We start from the raw sequence: 25,490 nt of genomic DNA on the forward strand, positions 1-25,490 counted from the left end.
ATGATAAAACAGCATACATTACTGTGAAAGTCAAATAACGAAGCCACAGACTGCCACTCTTTCTTCCCTTTGGCTCCTATAATTCAGCCTTGGACCACTTCAGCCCAGCCCCTGCCTACCCGGTGCTCCCTTCAAGCATCAAGTACACTGTGTCACACAACCTCCCACATAGTCATTTTACGCTAATGTCTAATCAAGTGTCACTAGCATGCATATTTGTATGTCCATACTAGGTAACATTACTCTGCTATTCTGAATGAAATCTCTATCCCTAACCCAGAATGGGACCTCTCTTCGTAGAGACACTGCTGTACTAGCCTGCTTCCTGTCCACGGGCAAGCACATGCTCTTCAGCTATAGACACTACCGAAATCCAATTCCCAAATAAAGGGTTACTTTCTAAAGAATCATTTGTCATGCTTACCCAGGGAAAATTACTAATTTCCTATACTTTAAGGGTCTAAAGTGAACTCTTCCTTTTAGTAAAAGAGAATGAAGGTACTGAGAGATTTACTCTGAGTGTATGTGCCTCCCCAAATACTGAGGAATGCAATCAAGTCAGAGAAATTTTATCAGTAATGGTGTGTCCAAAGCCCTGAATAGCTGTATCTGACTAAACAGAAGCAATTGCTTGCTGTTTGTGTATCTGGAGGCATAACTCTAAAACCTTTAGTTCTTAGAGTCTGCAGGAGAATAACAGTGACATCCATTTCACTGGCAACTATTGCTTGTTGGGTTTGCCCCACTGGCAGATACTGATCCTGTAACAACTTTCAGGTTTTTTATTTATCTTTTAATTTTTTATTCTTTAATCATTTTTTACTATCCAGTCGTGATCCCCCGCCTGGTCTGCCCTCCGACTGTTCTCCATTCCATTCCTCCTCCCCTGTCTCCAAGAGGATGTCCCCACTCCCCACCACCCCCACCCCACCAGACCTCCCCATTCCCTGGGCCTGAAGTCTTTCAAGGGTTAGGGCTTCTTCTCTCACTGAGGCCAGACCCAGAAATCCTCTGCTGTATATGTGTCCGGAGCCTCAATCAGCTGGTGTATGCTGCTTGGTTGGTGGCCCAACGTGTGAGAGATCTTGGGGGTCCAAATTAGTTGAGACTGCTGGTCTTCCTATGGGGTCCACCTCCTCCTCCAACTTTCAGTTCTTAAAGGAGACATTTTCTGTCATTTAAACATTTTTAAGGAGCACGGCTATGTAAACTTCCTTACAGAAAAATAACCAAAATTACTTAAACTATTAGATATACACAAAATTTCTAATCTTAACAAGTCAAAACAACATAAAGGATTTAAGAAAAAGATTGATAAGAGCAATAATATTTACTGTTTTTTAAAAAAAAGACAAATAATATTAAAACTCAAAACTCTCATATGTAAACAAAAAAAGTAACTTAGGTTAGAGAAAATTAGAATGTATATCCAAGCCATGTTTGGGTGCAATACCCCATGATACAGTACAATGCTTGGATCCATGCCCATTCAGGAGTGACGTGAAGTGTGCACTTCAGAATGGCAGTGCTGAGCACAGAACGGTTGTGGAACCTGAAGCAGAGGGACCAGCCTCTGCTCTTGCACCTATTGCGCCTTGTTTAAAGTCAGTGTGTATCCATCCACCTCACCTCTGCTAACGGGCAGCCCAGAGCTCCATCGCCCTGGTTTCACCAGGTTATGCTGATCAGGATTTCTACAGTTTCTGTGCTAGGATGTGCCAGAATCCCAAAATTAACCTAACTCACATTCTACCTCTAACTCTTGGCCTCCTCGCCTTTCTCTTCTGTCTACGTGGCACCGCTGACTATCTTACCTTTAAATACTGCAGAGACAATGATGCGCGTTAGGCAGTCATTTCTGACAAAGTTGCAGTTTATTTACCAAAAACACAACAAAACAAAAACATTTTCTTTAGAAATCTGGATCAAGTACTGTCAAAGTAGCAGTCCTTCCTTTAGAAGAATGGCTTCAATTTAGATGGTTTAATGTGTATATTACACAATTCAAAGTTCCAACACAGACTAAGTTATAATTCATACAGAGAAAAATCGCAGTTCTTGGAAGAAAGACCAAAGTATAGCTTCATTACTGTAAAACGTCATAAATTCAGTGTCTTCTTTCTTCTTTTTGCTAATTGTACCCGATTCACTTTTATAAGCTTTAAAAGACAGATTGGGTACTGTTCTCAGTCTCAGTTTTAGTTTAAAATGTAATTGTTTTTTTGCCAGTTAAATTAATTTAAAGATGTGCACAATATGTTCGTGCTATTTAAGGCAGGTGCCAAGCACATTTTGAAAGGTAATAAACTTACCAACTAGAATGTTCTCCCAAAGGGGGTAAATGGAAGAAAAGTAGAAGCTCAGGACAGTTTAAGACAGATGTTTAAATAGCACTCTCCTTTTAGATGGTTTAAAAATAACTTGGCAGCTGCACTGCCTATGGTCCTAACATAACTGTCTACAAAGGACAAGCAACAGATACAGAATTAACGATATACCTTTAATATTTTTACAAGTCTCTTTACGTTGACGCCTAATGGCATTAAACATGAAGTCTGATTTCAGTGTAAAACAACTTAGAACCCAACCCAACACTAAGCAGTGACACCGTCGTCTCCCTATGCCATGCACAAAAGAACTCAGCTTGCACACCCCTCAGACCAGGGTGCTTCTACCTAAGAGCCAAACTGCTCCCATTGTTTTTTGCATCATTGGCACTCTTTGGCAAAGGATTCAAAGTAGCCATGGGTCAGGAAATAACTGTTCACTCATGGTCTTCATTTTTGCAAAATGAATGTGTTTTGTAAAAGGAATCTACACCGGACTCACTTTAGACTCAAGTGAGAACAGTATGTATGGCTTTTGATCTAATCTACCCCTAAAGCTTTGAGTTGACGTTCAATCTCTTCATCAGAAATTGTAGCCTTTGAAGTGGAGGCAGACGGTAAGCTTCTTGCAGCCGATGGAGCTTTGGCCATCTACATTACAGACAAAAATGGGAGAAAAACAAGTTAGCAAGCACGTGGATGCGACAGAGGATGCACTCTCTTCTGACACACACAGCCATGCAGATAGCAGAAGAAACCAAGCAAACAACCAACAGAAGTGGCCGCTGCTGTTTTCATTATGAGAAGAAGCCATTCTTACCTTTCCAGAGATTTCAATCCCAATTTCATCAAGAACTTGATTCACGATGTCCTGGCTTTCTTCTTCATCATCAGAGCCATCAAAGATGTCATCCAGGGTGTCATTGACTTGTATTGAAAAGAAAGTAAGCAAAGTAATTATTTTCAAATGAGGTACAAGTTGGATTTATAATTCTGGAATATAATCAAACTATACCTCTATATATCTAAGAAGCAAATTTAGGTGAAACAACGAACTACAAAACTCAGGTTTCACCTGACAGTGATTTATACTGATAAACACACTTCTGAGCCAGAGCGTGTGCAACAATGCCATTTTAAACACACAATCCTACAAGGAAACAAACCTTGGTGAAACTGAGATTACTGTGCACTGGGCCCTGAATTCAAGAGTCAGCACCAGAATATGAGGAAGGAAGGAAGGAAGGAAGGAAGGAAGGAAGGGAGGGAGGGAGGGAGGGAGGGAGGGAGGGAGGGAGGGAGGGAGGGAGGAAGGAAGGAAGGAAATAAATGATTTATAAAACTAGATCTTGAATAAACGAAACGCATATGGCAGTTACAGTTAGAGGATTATAGATTTTAAATATGACTCTACAAAATAGTATCACTGAGCTATTAAATGTAATCAAGAAAAAATGTGCTCAAATTGTTTGTTATTATCTAGGTAATAACTACTCTTCTACCCTTTTATCATATTTGCATATTTCTTATGCTAACATTCAAGATATAGATAGAATATTTTAATAAAATGTATGACTAAATAGATCATACAAATAATATTGAATTTAGCCCTGCAAGCTTACTAATGGTATTATCATCTTTCTTTCCTTTCTGGGGAAAGGCCACAGTATAAAAATTTTAGAACTTTAACATTCCTTGTAATATAAAATCATAAGCAACTTCACAAGGCATCTTATCTAATATATGAAATTGCAAGGAAGGAAGGCCAGACGCGTCCGTGACCTCAGTGCCCACGAGCTTTTGCTTACACACATTTGCTTTCTGTAGCCTTGCCATCAATCACAGAGCTGGAGATTGGTGTAAGAATGAAAATTTGCCTTCAGTAGTAAGAAGTAAATTTATAAAGGGCTAAAAGGTTATGATAATGTAAAATATCAAAGAATATAAAAATACACATTCAGACATAAATAAAATCCAAACTAAGATCTCAATACTTGTATTTAGCATTAAGCAGCTTTGAGAGCAAGTCATGTTATTTATCATACTGACCTAGCAAATTTTTACTAAAAACTTGTTTTACTTTTTTGTTTCTTTGTTTGTTTGTTTGGTTGGTTGGTTACTCTGTGGTCAGCAAGAATCTGCTGCAAGAATGTGTTAAGATGCTCTAGAAGTAAGATCCCAGAGTATTCACTCAGCAGTGAGCAGCCAGAATAGTAATGGCAGCCAGACAGGTGAGCGGCCAGGCAGGTCTGCGAGGGTCTAAAGGAAGAAGTACTGCAGAGGAGGTGAGGTGGGGGAGAGATGAGCACCTCAGAAGCCCAATCAGGAAACAGGACAAGGACATAACACTTCTGACAGGCCATGTTCCAAAGCATGACAAGTTTGAGTAACATGGCACAGAAAGCTTTTGAGAGTAACTAACTTAGATCTGATCTGACTTAAGGTCCAGTCCACAAGATAGATCTATACTCAAAACTGCTTGGGTGACCAAAAACCTGAGAAAAGACGTCCCAGGAATTGAGAATAAAACCAGACTGCTGTTCTACTAAATGTAGTAATAAAATAACTCCGAGTGACATAATGCGATACTCCTAAGAGCTTTGCTCAGGCATCATCAGAGACAGATGGGAACAAATACAGAAACCCACAGACAGACAAGAAGTGGAGAGTGAGGGAACTTGGAGCACTAAGGCTTAAGGGGAATGTTGCTATCAAATCCCTCCCCCGCCTCAGGGCTCAGGAAACCCTGCAGAAGAGGAGGTGGAAAGAGTGTAAGAGTCAGAGGGGTGGGGGACAGGGAAACAAGGCTTCTAAATCAGCAAGATCTTCACACCTGTGAGACTGCAGAGGCAAGGACAGCATGCACAAGGCCTCACTGCACTAAGAGGGATCCCAGAGTTAAAAGGAGCAGAAGACATAGGCACCTGTACCTTAACCAGAAGCAAACTCTACTTGCAAAAGAAAATTTAGTTTTTTCCAAGAGAGTCTCTCTCACTGGAGAAACAAACTACTCATAAGGACAGGCTGCATGCCCAGCAGTGGAGCCAACATAAAGGAAACTCAAGGCATCTTTGGAGGCTCCTTGTCTCATAAGGTCAGGTCCGGGCTCTTGTTACTTTTTTAAAAGTCATCTTTTACACACACACACACACACACACACACACACACTACTATCTTTTATTTTTTTACCCTATAGGTCCTTTGTCTATATCCTATGGTTTCGTGGTCTCTGCTTCATTTGTTTTCTCTTGGGCTTTTTTCCTTCTGTTTCTTTTGTCCTACTCTGATGTGTTAGTCTTTGTTTTATATTATATAACATTATATTATGCTACATAGTATATTACATTACATTATCCCTTAGAAGCACTTTTGTTTTCTAGTGAGAGACAGAAAGGGATGGATCTGGATGGGAGAAGGGGTGGGAGGAACTAGCAGGAATTAACACTGACTTTATGCGTAATGACAATATTGTTAATGTACACTCTATAAGGTGATTTTTAACTAGTATTATGTTAGATAGAAAAAGTAGCCAAATATAAATGACAGCAACTATGATACACATGTTAGCTGCCTGATTAAATGAGGACTTATTGATTAAAGATTAACAGAAATTTAAGTTTAATTCTTCTAGCCTGATATTAACTAACTATAACTGGAAATCATCTCAGCATATTAGATAATGACCATTATATAGATAACACTTCTCTTGTTCTTGGAAAAATTTTCTGGTAACGTTTCAAAGATCCCTTTTGTGTTTTTCTATGGTAAGAAATAGAAGTAAATAACTGTTCTAACTATCATTGATGACACTCACGGTATATACCACCAAGATAACAGCCTCACATGGAGTAAGTGACCATTAGTCCATGTGGTAGCCTAGTGAGTTTAAAGGTACTCTTTGCTAGACTAGATGCTACACTGAATGGTAGCAGCTGAGCTGAGCTAAACTGGCTGAGGCCCATAGAGGGCAAACAGCCGGAAAATAATACCGTGAAGCAGAATGCTGACACAGAAACGTTTCAGTATTGACAGCATATGCTGAAGGGCCACTCATTTATTACTGGTAAAATAAATATTGGGGTCATTTTTCTGGGAACATGTTTGCAGCCTCACAGATATTAAGAATCAACAATGTAAAACAGACTCAGTTTTTGTTTGTCCAAAACAGGGCTTCTCTGTGTGGCCCTGGCTGTCCTGGAACTCGCTCTGTAGAAGAAGAAGTCCTTAAACTCAGAGATCCACCTGCCTATGCCTCTGAGTGCTGGGAATAAAGGTGTGCCTCACGAATGCCCAGCAAACACACCCAGTTTCAAAGAGAGATTGTCAAATAAATTGACTATCTGAAACTAACCCTACTGATAAAAGCAGGAAGTTTAATAAAGGTGTACTGATAATAGGTGATATACTAAAACTGTTTTTTCTTCTGTTGCTGGGAAGCAAACCAGGGCCTCCCGAGTGTTAGGCAGTCACTACAACTGAGACACACCCTCAGGCGGACACGTAAACGATTTTTAACAAAAGTGCGTGTCTCCGGTATACTGCCAGGACTTTGAAAATGGAGAAGGACTTCCCGACTGCATGTGCTCTCACTTTTACAAGCCCAGGAAGCCACAGGGCACTCATGCACAACAGCGTCAGTGACAATGGCTGGGCGGAGGCCACTGCCTTTGAGCCACTGTTTCTCTACCACAGTTATGCTTAGAAACTAAAGTTCAATGATATTTTGTGACATAAAAGCATAAGCAGGAGCCCCACTGCCTCTCCTCTGACAGGAACAGGTAGCCGGTGTGACACCACACTGAGACTCTCAAACCACTGTTTTATACTAGCCAGTAAGATTCAAAGCTGTTGAGGCCATTAGGTAATGAAATTATGATACATGGCTTCCCCTCCCGCATCCCTGCCAGAGCCACCCAGGTCCATCCAACTCCACTTCATCTTTCTCTTTGAAAAGAAAAAGAAAAAGAAAACAGAAACAGAAACAAAAACAAAAACAGGTCAATAAAAAAAAGAAAATAGAACCCAACAAACTAATCAACAGAGGGTGAGAGGATAAAAGAACAAGGAAAAAGCTTGAGAATCACAGAGAATCACACACAGAGAGACACACACACAGACACACATATACAAACACAAAACACATAAAAACACAAGTTGGAAGCTATTATAAATAAGCAAGATTAACAACAACAATAACAACAAACCAAAACAAGCCCAGACAATGCGTTATGAAACAAACCCCTCCGCTCTTAGCGCTGTTTTGAATTTCTTCCACAGTCAAGCTTGTGGCCTGTCCTTAAGTGTAGTTTGTAAGGCAGAGACTCCGTTAGAGAAAACTCTTTTCCCCTGCAGGCGGAGGTCAGCTGCAGACATCTTCTTAGCTGGTCATGGGAGAGCTTGTCCACTTCCCTGCTCAGTAGTGGGACCCCATCTGGCTTGGACCTGGGTGAGCCCTGTGCATGCTGCCGTTGGCTCTGTGGGTTATCAGCGGAACATACTTTATATGTTCCCTGCGGTTAAAACACTGACAGAATTTTGAGTCTTGACATGAATATAGTTCTCACTGGTGTCACTTCTGTCTTCACGGTATGTGTGCCTGTGGCCGGAACATGGGACTGCTAGGACCCAAACTTGGTTAAATTCAAAGAGGGGAACACTATACATTTCTTAAACTTACTCATTTCTTCAGTCATTTCCATTTTCATGTTTTCCTTCTGGAAATTCTGCATTGTTTGTAGTGTCTTCTGTGGATCCATTTTCTTGTTGACTGCTTGCATTGTCTTTTAGAAATGAAAAGAACCATGTTAGCAACCCAATTATGAAAGCTGTTCTATAGAGTAAATCTGAAGGCAGCACGTCAAATACAGTTTCCACTAACCTAGTGTTAAGTCCACTCCAAAACCTTGTATATGGGACCTAACAACTGAAATCTGTTTAGCAAGACAGCCTCATTCCCCAGTACAGCTCTATTGGCAGGCTGACTTTTATCTCTTTAAATGTGTATACTGACCCTGAGATAGAACCGTTACATACACTAGTCCCTTATGAGTGTTCCTCTCTGTTCTAAGCAACTTGCATATGCTGAAATTAAAGTTACATGACATTTAAACACAAGAATTTTATGTGTTGGTTCCTTCCTTTTCCCTCCTACTAAACATGAAAAACAGAGTCACAGAAGGTGCAATAACTTGCACAAAGTCACACTATTCTGTGAAATGTTATTTGAGTGTAAGCAAAGTTTTAGAGTTCTGCACACACTACATCTCCTATGAGCTGCCTCTCAAAGAGACTCTTAAAAATCCATGCAGGTTAAGTCCTGGCTTAGCCATTTCAGCTGAACTACTTGAGTATATAAAGAAATACTTGCTGACCAAATAATACATTCTTAAGACACTTAATTAAGACTTCCAATTCAGATACACATACATGGCAAAAGTGCATTAGATTTCATTTCAAGCCTAGTATTTACAGAAAACAGCAAAGTCATTGTTTGCCTAAACACTTGTGTAAAGTTAATAGTCTACATATGTGAGCTTCATATGACCTTGTTCCCAAATTAGTCAGATATTTAGCTCTGTCTGTCTGTAAGACTACAGAGGAGACCAAAATACTTGCTTTTGAGTACTTTCATCAATAACTGAAATGCTCAGTCCATGAAACACTAACAGTTAAAGCTTTGATTGTATACATGCACACGTGTGCACACACAGTGTGTGTATGTATGTATGTATATACATATAATTATAGATACATACACACATTACACTATATATACATATATAGTGTGGTGTGTGTATATACATATAATTATACACTTACACATACACACATATAAATATAAGTTCTTCAGTTCTTGAAATGCAAAAGTTTCGTGTGGTTCTCAACAACATTTACAAGTGAATCAAGAGAAAATTGTTATTCAAAACTTGTCAGAAATAATAGAAAAAAGAAACCACCAACTTTTCTGACAATTTATTGAAAAAAAACAAAAACCCCAAACAACTGAAAACACGATTCTATGTCAATTCCAGATAAACTTTGAAGCTACATGTGAGCTTGGAAAAATGGGAATGTCCTTTTAACACCCCAATCACTAAGCTAGATGCACAATTACTTGGATTGTCTAAACTCACTTTATTTATAGCTAAGATTTTTTATACCCCAAATGTACAAGAAAGTGCATTAAAATCTGGTTTGAATATTAATATTAACATATCCTCGAAAAACAGACACCAAATCTCCCAGTTACCTTTGCAGTGGTAGACATGGCACCGGCCATCTTCATCTGGGAATTCATCACTTTCGTTTGTGTGGACATAGAGGTGACTTTTGAGCTTACAGCGAACGTTCTTGTCTTCTGTTTCCGTAGGTGGACAAGCTGCTTAGCTAAAACCCTGCACGCTTCCTTATTACCAATCTTGGCCATCTTCTTAATTTCTAACTCCTAAGAAGAGGAAAGAAGATAAGGAAATAAAATCAAGGGGCAGTCATCAGAGAGTATCTGGAAACATATATCTAGTAGGCACAACGTCCCTGGGAAGAAGGGTAACTCCAGCGGCTCCAAACGATCACATGGGGGCCCTGGTACCTCATCCTAGAAAAGAAAGTAAGGCTACAAAACAGTACATGTGTATAGTCCAGAGGAAAATATGAAGTGAAAATTTTAAAATAGGTAAGAAAAACAGTACGACAAAGACAATAAGGACTGAGGTAGCAAGGTTAATTAATAATGCAGATAGCTGCATTGAAACATTCCACGTTACACCCTAATTAAAAGGAAACTGTTGGAACATATAAGAGCAAACGTACCGGGCAGGGTAGCACACGCCTTTAATCCCAGCAGAGGCAGGTGGATTTCTGAGTTCGAGGCCAGCCTGGTCTACAAAGTGAGTTCCAGGAGAGCCAGAGCTATACAGAGAAACCCTGTCTTGAAAAACCAAAACCAAACCAAACCAAGCCAAACAAACCAAAAAAAACAAAAAACAAAAACCAAAAAAACAAAACAAAAAACCCAAACAAAAAAAAAAGAGCAAACGTAATTATATGCTATTTCAAAAAAACAAACTTAAACACAAGAGAAAGATGTAAAAAGTAGAAAATACATTATATATTTACCAAATGTATCTGGAATGGCTACACTAATACCAGAGCAAATAAATGTAAGAACAAGGGCTACTGACTGAAGTAAAGAGGATCATCTCAGAACACCAGTACTAAAGCTAAGCTGTCAGGTAACTCCTAAGTTTGTACATATGAGCGTACATGTGTTTCAAAATATGTTAATCACAGCTGCCAACACTGAAGGGAGAAACACTCAAACAAGCACAGTTGCTTTCTCTCATCCATAGTGATGTGGCAAGATCCCAGGATGCCTGAAGCTGCAAAGCTAAACCATTACTGTACTATGTTTAATTTTTTCTATATATACATAACTAAGATAAACTTTTGCCTCCCGTTAAGGAGAGGAATGCATAGCTTTCCTCTGCTACATCGAAACTCTCAGCAGCATCTTTTGAACAGTCCCATTGTTAAAGCAAAAGGTGGTTTAATTGTCGGCAAGCGCTGCAGCAGCTGATCTGGGAACCAGTGACCAGTGGGTGGACAATGTCTATAGTGTAGAACACTGGACAAAGAAAGAGCAGATTCACTTCGTGGGTGGGATAGCGGTGGGGAATATGAGATTTCATTAATAACTGAACAGGGTGTAACCTCTAAGTTATTGGGGAGTAGAGAGAAGATATGAAGTTGAGGCAGATTCAGTCTAGAATGAATTAGTGGAAGGAATGTGGGATGAATACAATCAAACCACACAGTATGACATTCTTAATTCATAAAAATATATTATAAAATGGTTGGAAGACAGGAAATGAAGACATAAAGCCCTCCTTATTGGTGATGGTATGGTCCACTGATATAGAAATCTCATGGCATGTACAAAAGGTTACAAGAATAAATGAGCTGAGAATTCAAGATACACATAAAAAATGGCACATCTATATGGATACCAGTCAAAAATAATCAGAAGTTTATTTTTTCTTAAAATGATAGCACCCAAGGAAATACAAGGCTTATATACCTGCAAGGACAAAAAATGAAAATTAAAAAATAAATAATTTCAGAGATCTAAAAAAGTAGAGATGTATAAAAACACTCATGGACAGTAAGACTTATTGTAAAAGTGTTTATTCTTCCAAATAATTCACACATTTAGTATAACTCCAATCAAAATCTAGTCTTTTCTGTATAAGTGACAGGATTGTTCTCATGTCTCCAGTGGAATTGTGAAGCACTTAAAATACCCCAAAGCTGCTGTTCTCAACCGGGGTAGTGACCCCCTTTGGCAAACTTCTAGCTCTAAAAATATTTACATTACAATTCCTAACAATAGCAAAATTACAGTTATGGAGTAGCAATGGAAATACTGCTATGGTTGGGAGTCAGCACATAGGAGAAACCGTATGAAAAGAGTTCAGCATTAGGAAGGCTGAGAACCACTGCCTACGGGATTCTGAGAAAACGGACGTGCCTAAATGAATGAGGAAGTCTCTCTCACTTTACCCCTCGATATGAAACCACAGTAAGAGGCTTGAGAACAGTCTATCAGTACAGCAGAGTTCAGGAGGAGCCCACTCTTGAAATCTGACTTGCTACAGAGAAGGCAAGGAAAGGTGCTATAGAGGTTACAGATCGCCACGTGAAGAAAGTATACCCTTCTATCTAGCACTGCAGAGAAACCAGGCTCTCCCAGCACCAAACACAAGAAAGAAAGAAACAAACAAACAAAACAAACAAAAAATGCAGTTGTTACTTTTTAAGTACTCTAAAAGAAATCATAAGAGGAAATGATACTGAATTTTTCTAGACCAAGATTTCTTAATACATTAAGAGTGTTAGCCACAGATGAAAATTGTAATTATTTTCATCATACTAAATAACTTTTCTGTATCAAGAGACATTTTAAAAATGGAAGACAAGGTCAAGATCCTGAAGACCACATCTGGAAAGTGTTCTCTGGAGATATTTGTACCCAAGCACACACAGCTATTAAATTAATCAAAGCATCGCTGAGGTAGGAGAGATGGCTCAGAGGCAGTTGCTTGCTCTTAGTTCCCAGCACCCTCTTGGTTCCCAGGAACCCTGTGTGCAAGGAGAATCACAACTGCTTGGAACTCTACCTACAAAGTAATCCCACCCTTCTATGGCCTTGACGCAGGTGGCAGGCTATAGCTGCTTCCCTGAGGTACAGAAGCTCAGCAGCAGTAATGACTAGGGAGACTTTAAGTAATGACTAGGGAGACGCACTTTAAGGTCACAGCTCCTAACTCAGTACAGAATGGTTCAAATTAAGACCTGCACTCCAGCTTTTGCAACAGTGCAATTCTCATCCTGCCAGTGCAAAGAAAAAAACATTACAGACACTTTGCAAACTGTTTAACACTTTCTTAAATATGTATCTCACTTCTAGTAATTAACCAGAAGAAATGAAGATATAGAAAACTTGATTTGAATATATATATAGTAACTTCACTTAATGGAAACTCTGGAAGCACCCATTTGTGTACTTGGGTAGTAAGCAGATAAATTAGGAAACATATGTACCCATCATATATGCACCAGGAATGATTAACCTCAAAATAATGGTGCTGAAAGAAACCAGAAAGGAGTGTGTTTGTGATTTCATCTTTATACAAGTTTGGAAACACACACTAACCTAGGAACCTTTGTATTGTTCTCACCGAAAGAAAAGAGACAGTGGATGGACAGAGGGTATTCACTGGGGAATGACAGCCGTGTTAATTAGTGACCTGGAGTAACAGTTTCAGGGAATATACTTACATCCAAGTGGCAATGGTATACTCTAAATATATAGAATTTATTGCTTGCCTCTTATTGCCCACTAAAGCTGCTCTATGATCAGGGATAACATCCATTCAAAAATACAGCATAAAGGAAATTTTAAGATGAACCACATTCATCTAATTAAAAATTAACTGTCGTGGAACAATAATCTTTAAAACCCACCTAGGAGCTATGATATTATTTACTACTCTCTTTTGTTTTACATGACTGTTTTTCATTTTAATGTCAAAAACATGGATCTGTTTTAAGAAATATTTATCCCGAGACTATTTATAAGTTTTACAAAATTACAGAATAATTTGATTCTGTATCAACAGAAACAGAATTCTGATGAAAGTCAAATAACACAGTAACAAACAGGAAGATTCCGCAAAGGACTGAACGCTGCTTCCTAAGTAAATCGCTTACCTCTCGTAATTGCTTTCTTGCGTTAGCTAATTATTCAACTCTAATTACTAACATATCATCTAGTTTTGCTGAACCTCGACCGACGTTCTACTCACCAGCTGTTTCTCCTGTTTCTCTAAGGCTGCTCGGTCCCTGATGATGGCCCTCTGGGTGCCACGCAGCTCTCGATTCTGTTCCTTTATGACATCTATGAGGAACACAAAAGGACCTTGAAATTATGGCGGTAAGACTTTCCTCGATACCACTTAAAACACTGGACTAAGAATGTAACACAAAAGGAAACTATGATTTACTAGACAATTTTCTTTCAATTTAATATAATACAAACTAATCAAATATTAAAACTTCTATTATAACTATTATAGGTTATACGAAGAATAGAGAGATTTGTACAAATATGCAGTGCTTTTGAAATTTGCCTGCTATAAATTTCATAAAGATAAAAATGTATCTTGAGGAATTACTATACAGTTGCATGTGGTAAGGTAACCACCTCCCCAGACACCGCACACAAGGGCACCCTTTTCACCTCTCCACATCAGCACTATATGGATGTCGGAAAGAAACACACATTACGTAGTTTATTGATTCTTTTTTTATAGTTAAGTCTCATCAGTCAGAAACAACAAATTTTCCAATGATGCAATGCAGATTTCAGCAACAACTTATAGAATGGGAGACTTATAAATTCTTAAAAAGAATATTCTCAAGATATACATATACGTGTGTGTGTGTGTGTGTGTGTGTGTGTGTGTGTGTGTGTGTTGTGTGACAGAGGACTGATATCTGGAATACATTAGAAACTCTAAAATCTCAGTAACAAATATACAAGTAAATTCAAACTGAACAAGAGACTTAAATAGATATTTCTTGAACCCATATACACAGGTGATCAATAAGTAATTGAAAATAATTCTTAACTAGTGTTAGTTCTAAGGGCGATAAATATAGGGCAGAAGCAGACTGTCACGTGAGGAGAACTGTTAAGGAAAAGGTGAGGGCCAGCAAGGATGTAGGGACAGGAACCCTTACACACTGCTGAGGAAATGTGAATCTGAACAGACATTACGAAAACCAGTTGACATTCCAAAAACCTTAAAACTTTAGCTATCAAGTGATTCATTTCTAATTATGTACCCAAATTATTCATTTCTAGCTATCAGTTCATTTCTAATTATGTACCCAAAGTGAAATCAGTATGAGAGAGACATTCATACTAGCCAAGAAATGGAAGTAGTTAAGTACGCATCACCTAATGATGTAGAAAGAACGTGGGCAGGTAACCCTAATGGAATACTATTTACCTGAGTAAAATTCTGTCATTTGTGACAACGTGGACGGAGCTGGAGTTGGAGCTCAAGATTATTAAGTAGAATAGGATGGGCACAGAAGGAAAAGTACTGCAGCACTGCACTGGAATGAAGACTCTAGGAGAAGTTTCACAAAGCCGAGCTAGTGTGGTGCTTTGCAAAGGCTGCGGAGTCTACAAAGGTTGGAAGGGGCGGAGAATCCTTTCCTTTATGGTTTGAGGGGAAAAGTCCCCCGAAGGCTCATGTGTTTGAAGAGGCATATCCAGCACTATTTTAGGAGGCTGTGTAATCTATGAGGTGAAGTCTGGCTAGAACAGTGGTTTTCAACCTAGGGCTGATACCCCTTTGGGGAACACCCATTTGATATCCTGCCTATCAGATATTTATATTATGATTCATTACAGTAGCAGAATTATAGTTATGAAGCAGCAACAAAACAATTTTACGGTTGGGGGTCAGCACAACGTGAGCCACTGCACTAAAGGGTCACAGCATAGGAAGGCTGAGAAGAAGAGTGCATGGCAGTCTTTCAGGTTTCTCTTCAGCCCAGTTCTGGTCTGGCCTCAGTCCTTCCTAACTATCTAAGGCATGTGGCCAGCCTCTTCACACCCATGCTACTACAGCACCAAGGCATTCCTTCCTCCATCCCTTTCCTGCCACACAAACAACGAGCAAAGAAAAGCCGTCCTAAGCTGCTTCTTTCAGGTATTTGGTGCTTTAATGATAGAGGTTCGAAATTAAATCAGATGTGAGCAAGAAGTTCCATTGGACCACTATACTGCCAATAACAGTGATGTGTAGGGATGGTTTGTATGCACTATGTGAAGATGTGTCTGTGTCCTTCCTTGCCTGCCTTATACACCACTGATTGGTTAAAATAAAAAGCCTACGGCCTACTAGCAAAAGGCAGAATAGAAGGTGGGACTTCCCAGGGGCGGGGAGACCTTTCATTCCTACCCTGACCCTAGAACCTAGGATCCTATCAGCTGGGAACACTCTCCCATGCTGTGCTGCCAGGAGGGGAGAGTACCCAGAGCAGCCATAGAAACTCTATGCCCCTTATTCTACCTCAGAGTGTTCTCATGTCCCTTTCCCCATGTGATCAAGTGCACAATAAAATAATCACAGTAAACAAGGAAGGCCCCTTCTTGAGTCCTGAGATCTGTCCTAGTACCGGCATTGTAGACCATCTGGTCAGAGAGATGACCTGGGGCATCTGAACCCAGCTCCGGTGGAAGTCTCTGGGTGAGTCTATATCATGTGCATGTTCTAAGGCTGGACAGTTAGTATCTGCACTAAAATGCTGAGTTACACACTCAGATTCCGTCAGAGAATGAGAGCTCAGGCTAGACAAGGTCATCTTAGATGAGGGAAAAAAAACCATATTATAGTGAAACCAAACAGTTTAATACAAGATAATTCAATTTTACTTTAATTTTATATAACTATGCATACATTAGCTGACACTGTATATCATAAAAGGAAAAAATAAAGAAAATTAACTACTGCATATTCTACAGCCTCACAGTTGTTAATAGATCTATTAATATTTAAACAGTTCTAAGCTATAAACTCAGGGCATCTAATGTTACATACTAAAACATAATCATAACACTTTAAAACATATTATGGTAAGTAGGGAAAGACAGTAAAATGTCTTCATAGGAGGCAACAGGAGCAGTCTATAAAACAAACAAATTACCCCACCATTGTCCTTAAGCAATTCTACATGAAACTCAAATTTAATGGCTCAGTCTTTTGGATAATTCAGAATAAATAACATGAAAGGTTGAGATACTTTTAATGTTTTAAAGGTCAACTGTATTTTTCACTTGACTTACTTCTTAGTAGATCTGATTTCATCCTAACATCCGAGGTCTTTAAGAGCAGAGAATCCCTACGATAAGATAAATATCCTGAGAAGTGTCAAGCTTAATTTCAGGGGTAGAAGACGAGGGAGAAAAAGATGGGGTAGGTGAAGCAGCAATGATAGGGACAATTGCTTCCCATCTGTGTGTCTGTGTGTGTGTGTGTGTGTCACACACAGGCACACATGCACACATGCACGTGCATTCTTTCTCAGGAGCCATACACCTTGCCTTTTGATCAGGTTTCTCCCTGAAAAAGCTAAACAGGTAGGAATCTATCTGCCTGACATGCTCCCCTCCAGCGCTGTCTTTCCAAGTGCTGTCACCATGTCTGGCTTCTAGGTGGGTCCTGGGGGGGTTGCCATGCTTGTAAGACACCCACTTTACTCCCCTGCTCTGTGTGTTAAAACATGATATCCTATCATTAACCTCTAGGTATCATATGTCCTGCTTATGACCCTAACCTCTCCAAAGGTAACAATGACTTCTTACAAAATGTCCTATCCCTGAACTTCCCCAAGTCAACACTGCAATGCAGGACGCACGGAAACAGCCAGGCTTTCCTTCCTTAGATTTTCACTTTAGCCCTGTGAACAGTGTCCGAATGCTATCCAGCTTCGCAAGAGGAACTTGCAGTATCCTGTCTCAGGATGTAGTCCTTTGTAAAAAGTTAATACCTATAAATTAAGCTCAATGGCCCCTTGATTTCAGAGGTTCCTCGAGCTTAGGCAGTTAAAGCACACATAGTTGTACGCTTATATGTATGCATTGCCACAATCCCATCTCAGTGTCTTATATCTAGGAGTGACCTTATGGCATACCAATATCATGAGATATGAAGGGAGAAGATTTTAAAGCATATTTAATTTACTACCTAAAATTAAAATCTATTGGTTATGAGGAAAGATACAATGTAACATTAGTATAATCTAAGCTATAACAGATATCTTTGTACAGTGAAACCATGGATCTTTGAGATAATGAGCCATCCCTTAACTTGGGATACATAATAGTGGCTGCTCCTTGGATGAAATCTTACTGCCCTCCCTCCCCCTTTGGCTAGGTTACCCCTCTTCTCTTTGTCTCTTACAATCACTTTACCCCTAATCTTTTTCTGGCATTCTCATTTCTAAAGAAAACCACCTATATGGTTATAATATATAAAATTATCGCTCTTCAGAGTTCTGCAGAACCCTGCATGTAATAACTTTCAAATAATAAGGGACCATAACTCCTCCTTATGCTCTCACCATGTGCATGAGCTAAGTTTTAAACACAAGAAAAGCAGTATGTCTATTTAAACAAAATACTAGAAATCAAAGTTGCTAGTACTATTTCTGCTTATTCAAAGAGCAAAAAAGTAGATCCTCACTCTTGAAGAACCCACTCGGTCAGCTGCCTCCCTCCTGATTGTTCTTCACCTGTAACGCCCTTTTCAATACTTCCATTCCCCAAGATTAAAATTTGATAACTGTTGGCTTTCCATCAATCTCCTCTGGGCCAACTGAAATAACCCGATTTCTTCACAACTTTCACCTTCTGAGAATTGTCTTTTGAATATAAACATCTATCCAGATAGTCCAGTAGAATGCTATTTTGAACCTTTGTCAAGGCAATGCTTCTTGCTGACATGAACAGACAATGTTTCCTTCCCATATACCGCTTGCTTCTTAGACAATAGGGTGTGCCCTGGAGGACTTAAGAACCACCCTTCAGCCATTCTGGAAGACTGCTGTGATATACTTCTCAATGGTTGACATTTGCAAACTGAAAATTTCCAAAATTTGTGTAAGTGATACAGCATGCCACCTAGCCCTCTCCCTAGCCTATGTCTGCCATGACCCTTACCAATCACCCAGGTCAGTTCCATGTTGGGGATTAAATGACCATCTTAAGCTTGTCAGGATCTTCTCCTCATGGAATACTGGTATTATTAACTGGGTGTAAGAGCAGAGCCTTCAGTTTTGAGACTTTAAAGGATATAAGCTAAAAAGGTCTTTTTGCCTTCTTAGGATCCAACTCTTAGTAGAGTTTATATGTTTAGAAAGATAAGTCTAAAAGGTATAAACTTAAAATAGAGTCTTATACTATACTTTTCTACAGAGATTTGAAGCCAAGTCCTAACTTGACTTATAGCTCACTTGCAGTATGCTGATCATCTGCATGTAATTTGCACATTTGAGGATAAAACCAAAAAGTGATAATAAACTATAAATAGAATTACATTACTTCATTTCCAATAGAGTTTGAGGTGTCTTTTGGGAGGGAGGGGCAGCCAGGTCTGTTTCAGGCCTCGGAGCAGCTCAGGATTACAGTCAGAAGAGATGTAGCATATCAAGCCACCAGGGTCTACCTGGTCCCTAGGCCATGCTGCTCTATCATACAGCATGGGGCCTTCAGTCTGAAAACAGAGTTTCATACTTTTGAATGCATTTCTTTGGGACAAATCATTTTATTTCAGTAATTTTACTGCTTACTAGTTAGCCTAATTAGCTCTCACATGAGCTGAGGTCAAACTTAAACTATCTAGGCTGGAAAGCCGGCTCAGTGGCTAAGGGGCCTTCTTGTTCTTGTAGAGGATGTGGGTTTCATTCCTAGCACTACAACTGTTTATAGGTGTAGTCCCAGGGAATCCAACGCCCTCTTCTGACCTCTGTGAGCACCAAGCACGTATATGGTATAGAGACTACATGGAGGTAAAACACTGACACATATAAATATTAAACTCTTTCCTCTATTCTGTTTTATTGAAAGACACTACCTTAGTAATATTTGTGAAAAAACAAAACAAAACAACAACGACAAAAAAAAAAAAAACAAAAAACAAAAACAAAAACCCTGAACATAGAGTTCATAAGGCAAAACAATGGAAATGGCCCCAGATATACAGCTATTCAGATAAACAGCCTTCTGGAGTCAATGAGAGGAAGAAACCTTGAGAAAGTGGTATAAAAATTGAAAGCAAAGAAAAAGAAGCGTCAAAGTCACTCCGTTGAAGGGCCTGAAAACCGCACTGAATCAGGCAGGAGGGAGTAGGAGAGAGGAAGAACCAGAATTCCATGTGTGATCAAATCAAGCTGACTTCTCAGGCTTTAGAAACAATAGAAAACAACAGCCTGGGGGCTTTTGAGTCTACTCACTTACACTCTAATACAGTACAGTAAAATCGAAAATGACAATCACATTCGGGACAGGAGACGATGCTGTCAAAAGCTCACTCTAGCCGCAGGAGATAAGAAACTCAGGTAAAGTTGCAGGGCTGGTAAAGTGGGAGACTGGGGATGAAGATGACCCCCACACACTACAGGCATGCGTACCAATATCATAATAAACCCTACTGTTATTCATAAATTAATTTACAAAAAAAAAGAAACCCACAAAATCCCAGGACTAGGTTCAAGAGAAAGCCTGGGGAGGGAGCAGTCGAATAGTACAGACACAATGGATGGAAGATCGCGCTCCATGGCAGCACAGGGAGCACACTGTTACTCCATTCCCAGAGGTGTCAAAGGTCATCAAAGCCTGACAAGTCCACGCAGGCAGAGTCTTATGATCTCAGCCTCCTGAAAAGCTGAGGAAAGCTTCCTGGACGGGCATACACCAGCAATGTAGTCCCACTTGTTCTTGTCATAAAGTGAGTAGGATGGGGAAGTATGGGGGAAGACAATTTTCTTAGAGTTATCTGCTCTAAAAACACAGAGAGCTTCTGTTCAGGAGGGTAGGAGACATCAAGGGGCGGTACTTGATGATGCCAATCCAAAACCAGCCAAGAAAAATGGTATGACAAGCATAGTGTGCCCTTGAACCCCACATTCCATTAGGTGTTTTTCTTTGGTATGTCGATGTGAGATCTACAATATTCAGGATGATAATCCCCAAGGGGACACACAGCATTCTATACAGGGTTTCAATCCTGTAAATCCCATAATACTATTGTCTTTTCTTCTCGGGACTGGAGAGAAGACACTTTTTCGGAAAGGGATTCAGTTGCTATAGATGGTGCTCTGATTCTTAAGGGTTCATAAATGTAGGATTACGACAACCTTTTTGACATACTTATTCCAACGTAGTCAAAAATCCACCAGCTCCACATTAACTGACATAACTGAAGAAGACTGAGATGTGCCAAAGATATGGCATGGCAGAAGCTGGCATTACTAAAAAGATCTTACTGTTGGGTACCCGAAATTCATTAAAAATTATACTCCGAGGAGCAGCAGAGTCAGGTTTGAGCTGCCATAAAACAATCACACAATCAACTTTGCAGATAAAGGACATAAAGGGCCGAGAAGGGGCAAAAAAATCAAAGCAGAAAGTTGATTGTTGAAGTGCAGGACAAGAGGGATCAGAATTAGAACAGGGAGCTGCAGGCACACGGGAACTCTTCAAATACTTACAGGGCAACAGGGGAAGATCTGACAATTAGTGACTTAGAAATCAGGTGAAGGGAGGAGGTGAACTAAGCAGCAATCACACAGGAAGGGAGAGCCGGGAAGGAAGGAGTGGATTTTAAGGGAGAATTAAGTTCCCTTTGGGATCTCTGATTTTGCTGCTATGAAAAACTATATGCAGACAGTCAGCAAGTTAGTGGATACACTGGTCTTAAAGAAAAACAGAGAAACAACATCTAGGTATAATAGCATGCAAATTCTAACAGTGAAAACTAGGTGGTGTAGAGAGGTGCATGGAAGCCCATGACAGACCCAGACTATCCTAATCATTGAGGGATAGCTTTAAATAAGCAAACACCAAACACAAAAACCTAGTCCAGAGGAAAGCTAGGAGTGCTGGAGCTGAAAAGATGGCTCCACAGTTGAGGACCCACGTTCAGTTCCCAGCATCCATGTTGCACAGTGCCTATAACTCCAGCTCCAGAGGATTCAATGCCCTCTTGTGGTCTCTGCAGGTACCTCCAAACATGTAGCCAGCACACACACACACACACACACACACACACACACACACAATTATACATACATACATACATACATGCATGCATGCATACATATATATGCAATAACAAGCCCCAGGAACTGAGAGAAATGCATAAAAATACGTGTATGTGTGTGTGTGTGTATATGTGTATATATATATATATATATATATATATATATATATATATATTGCTTCTCAATATATATCTCATTCTTTCCATTATGGAAACTAAACTTCCACTACTAATTCAAAGAGAACAATCAGGCTTATAGGTAAATGTGAAAAACAAAAGGACAATTTCGCCAAATTTACAAGATGATCAAAATAAACTGTGTATCCCATGTGACTGACCTGTAAGAAGAACACAGCCATGACTGTACTTAAAGAATGAGCTCTTGCTTCTGCTACACAGTACATTTCTGAGCCCCTTACTCAGGCCTCTGCACTCAGTTTCCAGGTCAATCCAAAGGTGGCAATAGCGGTGCGCCATCCCAGGATTCATGAGCACTGACTAGGCACAGCATACTCAATTGCTAGCTCAGTACTGGTTTACAGGAAGATCTAGAATTTGTCTTTATTGGAAACTGGTTAAAAATGACAGTGTTTAAGCAACTTGAGCAGTTACCTATCTTAGCCAGGCATGGTGACAAGTGCCTATCATTTCCCTCCTGGGGAAGCTGAGGTTGTGGGGTCAGGAGGACAAGCTGGGCTACACTGTCAGACCCTGTCTCAAGCAACCAAGCCAAACCAAAGTAAACCAAACCAAGCCAAACCACACCAGAGTGCTCCTGTTTCCCCAGGTCTTGGGTGGAAGACACTGCCTCCTTCACTCATTAACTCGATTCCTAGCTCCACCCCTGTCCCAGCACTTCACTTGCTGCAACCCAGGTATGACTAAGTCCTAATGGAATGCGGGATGGACAGGTTCATAATTCTCTTCAATAAATAGGTCACTATTTGCCACACAGAAGGAAATAACCCACAAATAATAAAAAGAATATGTGCACATAATACAACTCAGAAAGGGGATATCAAGTGCTCAATTGTACTTTCAAATGGGAAGGCATCCTTCTCATCTCTGGCTTTGAGATACATCTCTCATTAATTTCTGTAACAAAGTATACACGGAAGAGACCTGTTCATCTTTGTGTCAAAATGAATTACACATAACTCTGAATAGCAATGTACTGTAATGTTGTCTCCCTTTTTAATTTATGTGTGCAGTAGTCTTTGATGATATAGTGTATAGTTCTTCCAGCCAATCCAGAGAAAAAAAAGACTGAATGTTTCCCCAGATCCATAAGCAGTTACCCACTCCCCTTATATATCAGAATTTTATTACTGCTGGAATAGATAAAAAGTCAGCACACAGTAAAAGATCTTATGATCAATAACGTGCCCCAGGAACTGAGAGAAATGCATAAAAATACATTAAATTTCATTACGTGCCAGCTCATTATGAGAGGAGTGCTGTTGCCTTTTATACAAAACAAGAGCCCTTCCCTTTAACAAGGAGAACAAACATCAGTAAAGCCCTGAAGTAATCCACAGTTAAGGCACCAGTAAATGATCTAAACTAACATGATAATTGAAGAAAATGTCAAGTCTGCAAATTGGACCTGGGGTCCAAATTTACATTCAGAAATGTCACACACAAGATGTTTAATTTAGTGGTATAGTACCTAGCAAAAGTCCTTAAGACTTTTTTTTTAACCCCTAGACAATTCTGTTCAGAAGGAAAAAAAAATCTTATTATTAGGACTAAGCCAAGTGCAAATGAGTGTGCAGTCCTACACTTCCCTGAACATCCTCATTGTCTTTTCCTCTCTCCCCTAAACTTCAAGGATAAGTAACTGGGTGGCTAAAAATACCAGAAAGCACAAAACCAAGGTCTGTCTTGACATTAAGCAATTAAAACTAGAATATCTGGATTTTACTGTTAAAAAATGCTTTCAAATTGTGGCAACAGGGTGAAAAAGAAGCCCAGTTTTTCTGTGCTCAGTAAATTCTCATTATCACTATATAAAGTTATAATATATATATATATATATACACAAATATATATATATATAATTATTACAATATAAAACTTAGGCAACAAGGAGATGACTATTTCCTACCCCAAGAGGGAGTAGAATACAGTATTACAATACTGTACAGAATACTAGTACAGAAATACACACACACACACACACACACACACACACAATCCAAACTATCATGGTAATGATTAAACAATACTCTCAGGAAATTCCAGAAAACACCCACTTCAGGTAACTGTATTATACCACATAGCAAGTTAGTAGCTAATTCCAGAGGCTGAAAATGGTGCTTCTCAATTAGTAAAAAGTCAACATAGTGAAAACAAAAAACAAAAAAAAAAAACAAAAAACAAAAATTTAAAAAGTCACTCAGAAGAAGCAAAACTGCACTCTGCTGTCTTACAAATGAGGGATAAAATGGCATCCTGTGTGGAAATGAAAGGCCATGTAGCAGGGTAGAGATGGTGTCTTTGTTATCCTCCCCCCAAATCTGGCACTAGAACAGTGAACACAAAGAAATGAAGGAGTTACCCCAACTCAGGGCTGAGCTCTGGGTTTGTACCAATCACAGTCTAGCTGCCCCTGCTCCTTGTGTGGCTGGGCTAGACCCTTCCTTACAAAGGAATGATTATTTGGCTGAAGCAACAGCAACCTGGGCTCGACATGCAATGAAAAGCAATTTTTAGATTACTTGGTGGGAATGTAATACCTGGGACAGCCGCGTATAACATACACACTACAGCACAGCCTGTGAATGCTACCAAACTTGTACATTCCAATACGTCCAGTATTTCCCTCATCACAAGATGGCACTAAGCCACCTGAAACAATGTGTTTTTAAAAACGCGAACTTCTATGAAAATTACACCACCCTCACTTTCGTTGACAGAAGATAACCATAAAGGAAAAATCTGCACTATGCAAAAACTATACCGGGACCCTTCCCTTGGGCTTAGGTTTTTCTGCTGGAGTCTTTCTTACGTGTAACGCTAGGTGTTTGTAAAAATACAGCCAGCCTGGCCCCAAGTTTATTTCCTAAGTGGGCCCGCTGTGACCTCCTGCCTTGTCCCCTAGTAAACACACATCCCTTTCGGATGTCAGGAAGTGCGGCGTCTTCACGGAAGGAGCAGCCAACGAGCAGGGAAAAAAACTACCATGAAATTCATCAACTCGCCAAGTCTAATGACACCCGAGAGCCAGCACTGGTCTGCCTCCCTAGAAAGCTCAGAAATCCTCTCCGGAGTGGGGCGGGCGAGGGTGGGGGGAGAAAAACGAGGGTGGGGTGAGGGCAGTCAGGAGGGCGAGCCGGCCAGGTAAGCCAGTGGAGCCGGAGTCACGCAGCCATGGTCACCTGTGGGGCCTCCGACACGGGCCCACCTCGGGGGACAGCACCCGATCCGAGGCCGGAGCTCCCCAGAGACCCCGGGCGGGTGAGCCTGGCCCCGAACTCACCGTCCACAGTCTTCTTCTTGAAGAGGGAGGCCATGGTGAGCGGCCGCGCCCGGGCGGCCCAGCTCGGCCCGGTTCGGTCCGGCCCGGTTCTGGGAACAGGACCGGTAGAAGGACGGATCCCGGAGAAGCCTGGCAGCGGCGGGAGGAGGAGGACGGGGTCTCCAAGCTCGACCTGCGGCGGGCGTGGCTCCGCGAGGCTCCCGAGAACGCGTCCTGGGTGCTCAGGTGACCGGGAACTAAGACACTTTTTTGGAGAAGTCACTTCTAGGCGGCGCGTGCGCAGTCTGC

The 25,490-nt window shown here is 40.3% G+C and overlaps 1 protein-coding gene across 1 annotated transcript; it reads right to left on the bottom strand.

Moving 5' to 3' along the window:
• Positions 1–1,855: 1,855 nt before the first annotated feature.
• Chmp2b (charged multivesicular body protein 2B) lies at positions 1,856–25,490 on the bottom strand. Its single transcript, NM_026879.3, has 6 exons — positions 25,203–25,490; positions 13,691–13,782; positions 9,577–9,771; positions 8,005–8,107; positions 3,148–3,254; positions 1,856–2,978 (listed from the first exon to the last, which is right to left on the bottom strand). The coding sequence occupies exons 1-6, from the start codon at positions 25,234–25,236 to the stop codon at positions 2,868–2,870; spliced, it is 642 nt and encodes a 213-aa protein (NP_081155.1). The 5' UTR covers positions 25,237–25,490; the 3' UTR covers positions 1,856–2,867.

This window comes from Mus musculus, chromosome 16 (genome assembly GCF_000001635.26).
Source record: "Mus musculus strain C57BL/6J chromosome 16, GRCm38.p6 C57BL/6J".
Classification (NCBI taxonomy): Eukaryota; Metazoa; Chordata; class Mammalia; order Rodentia; family Muridae; genus Mus; species Mus musculus.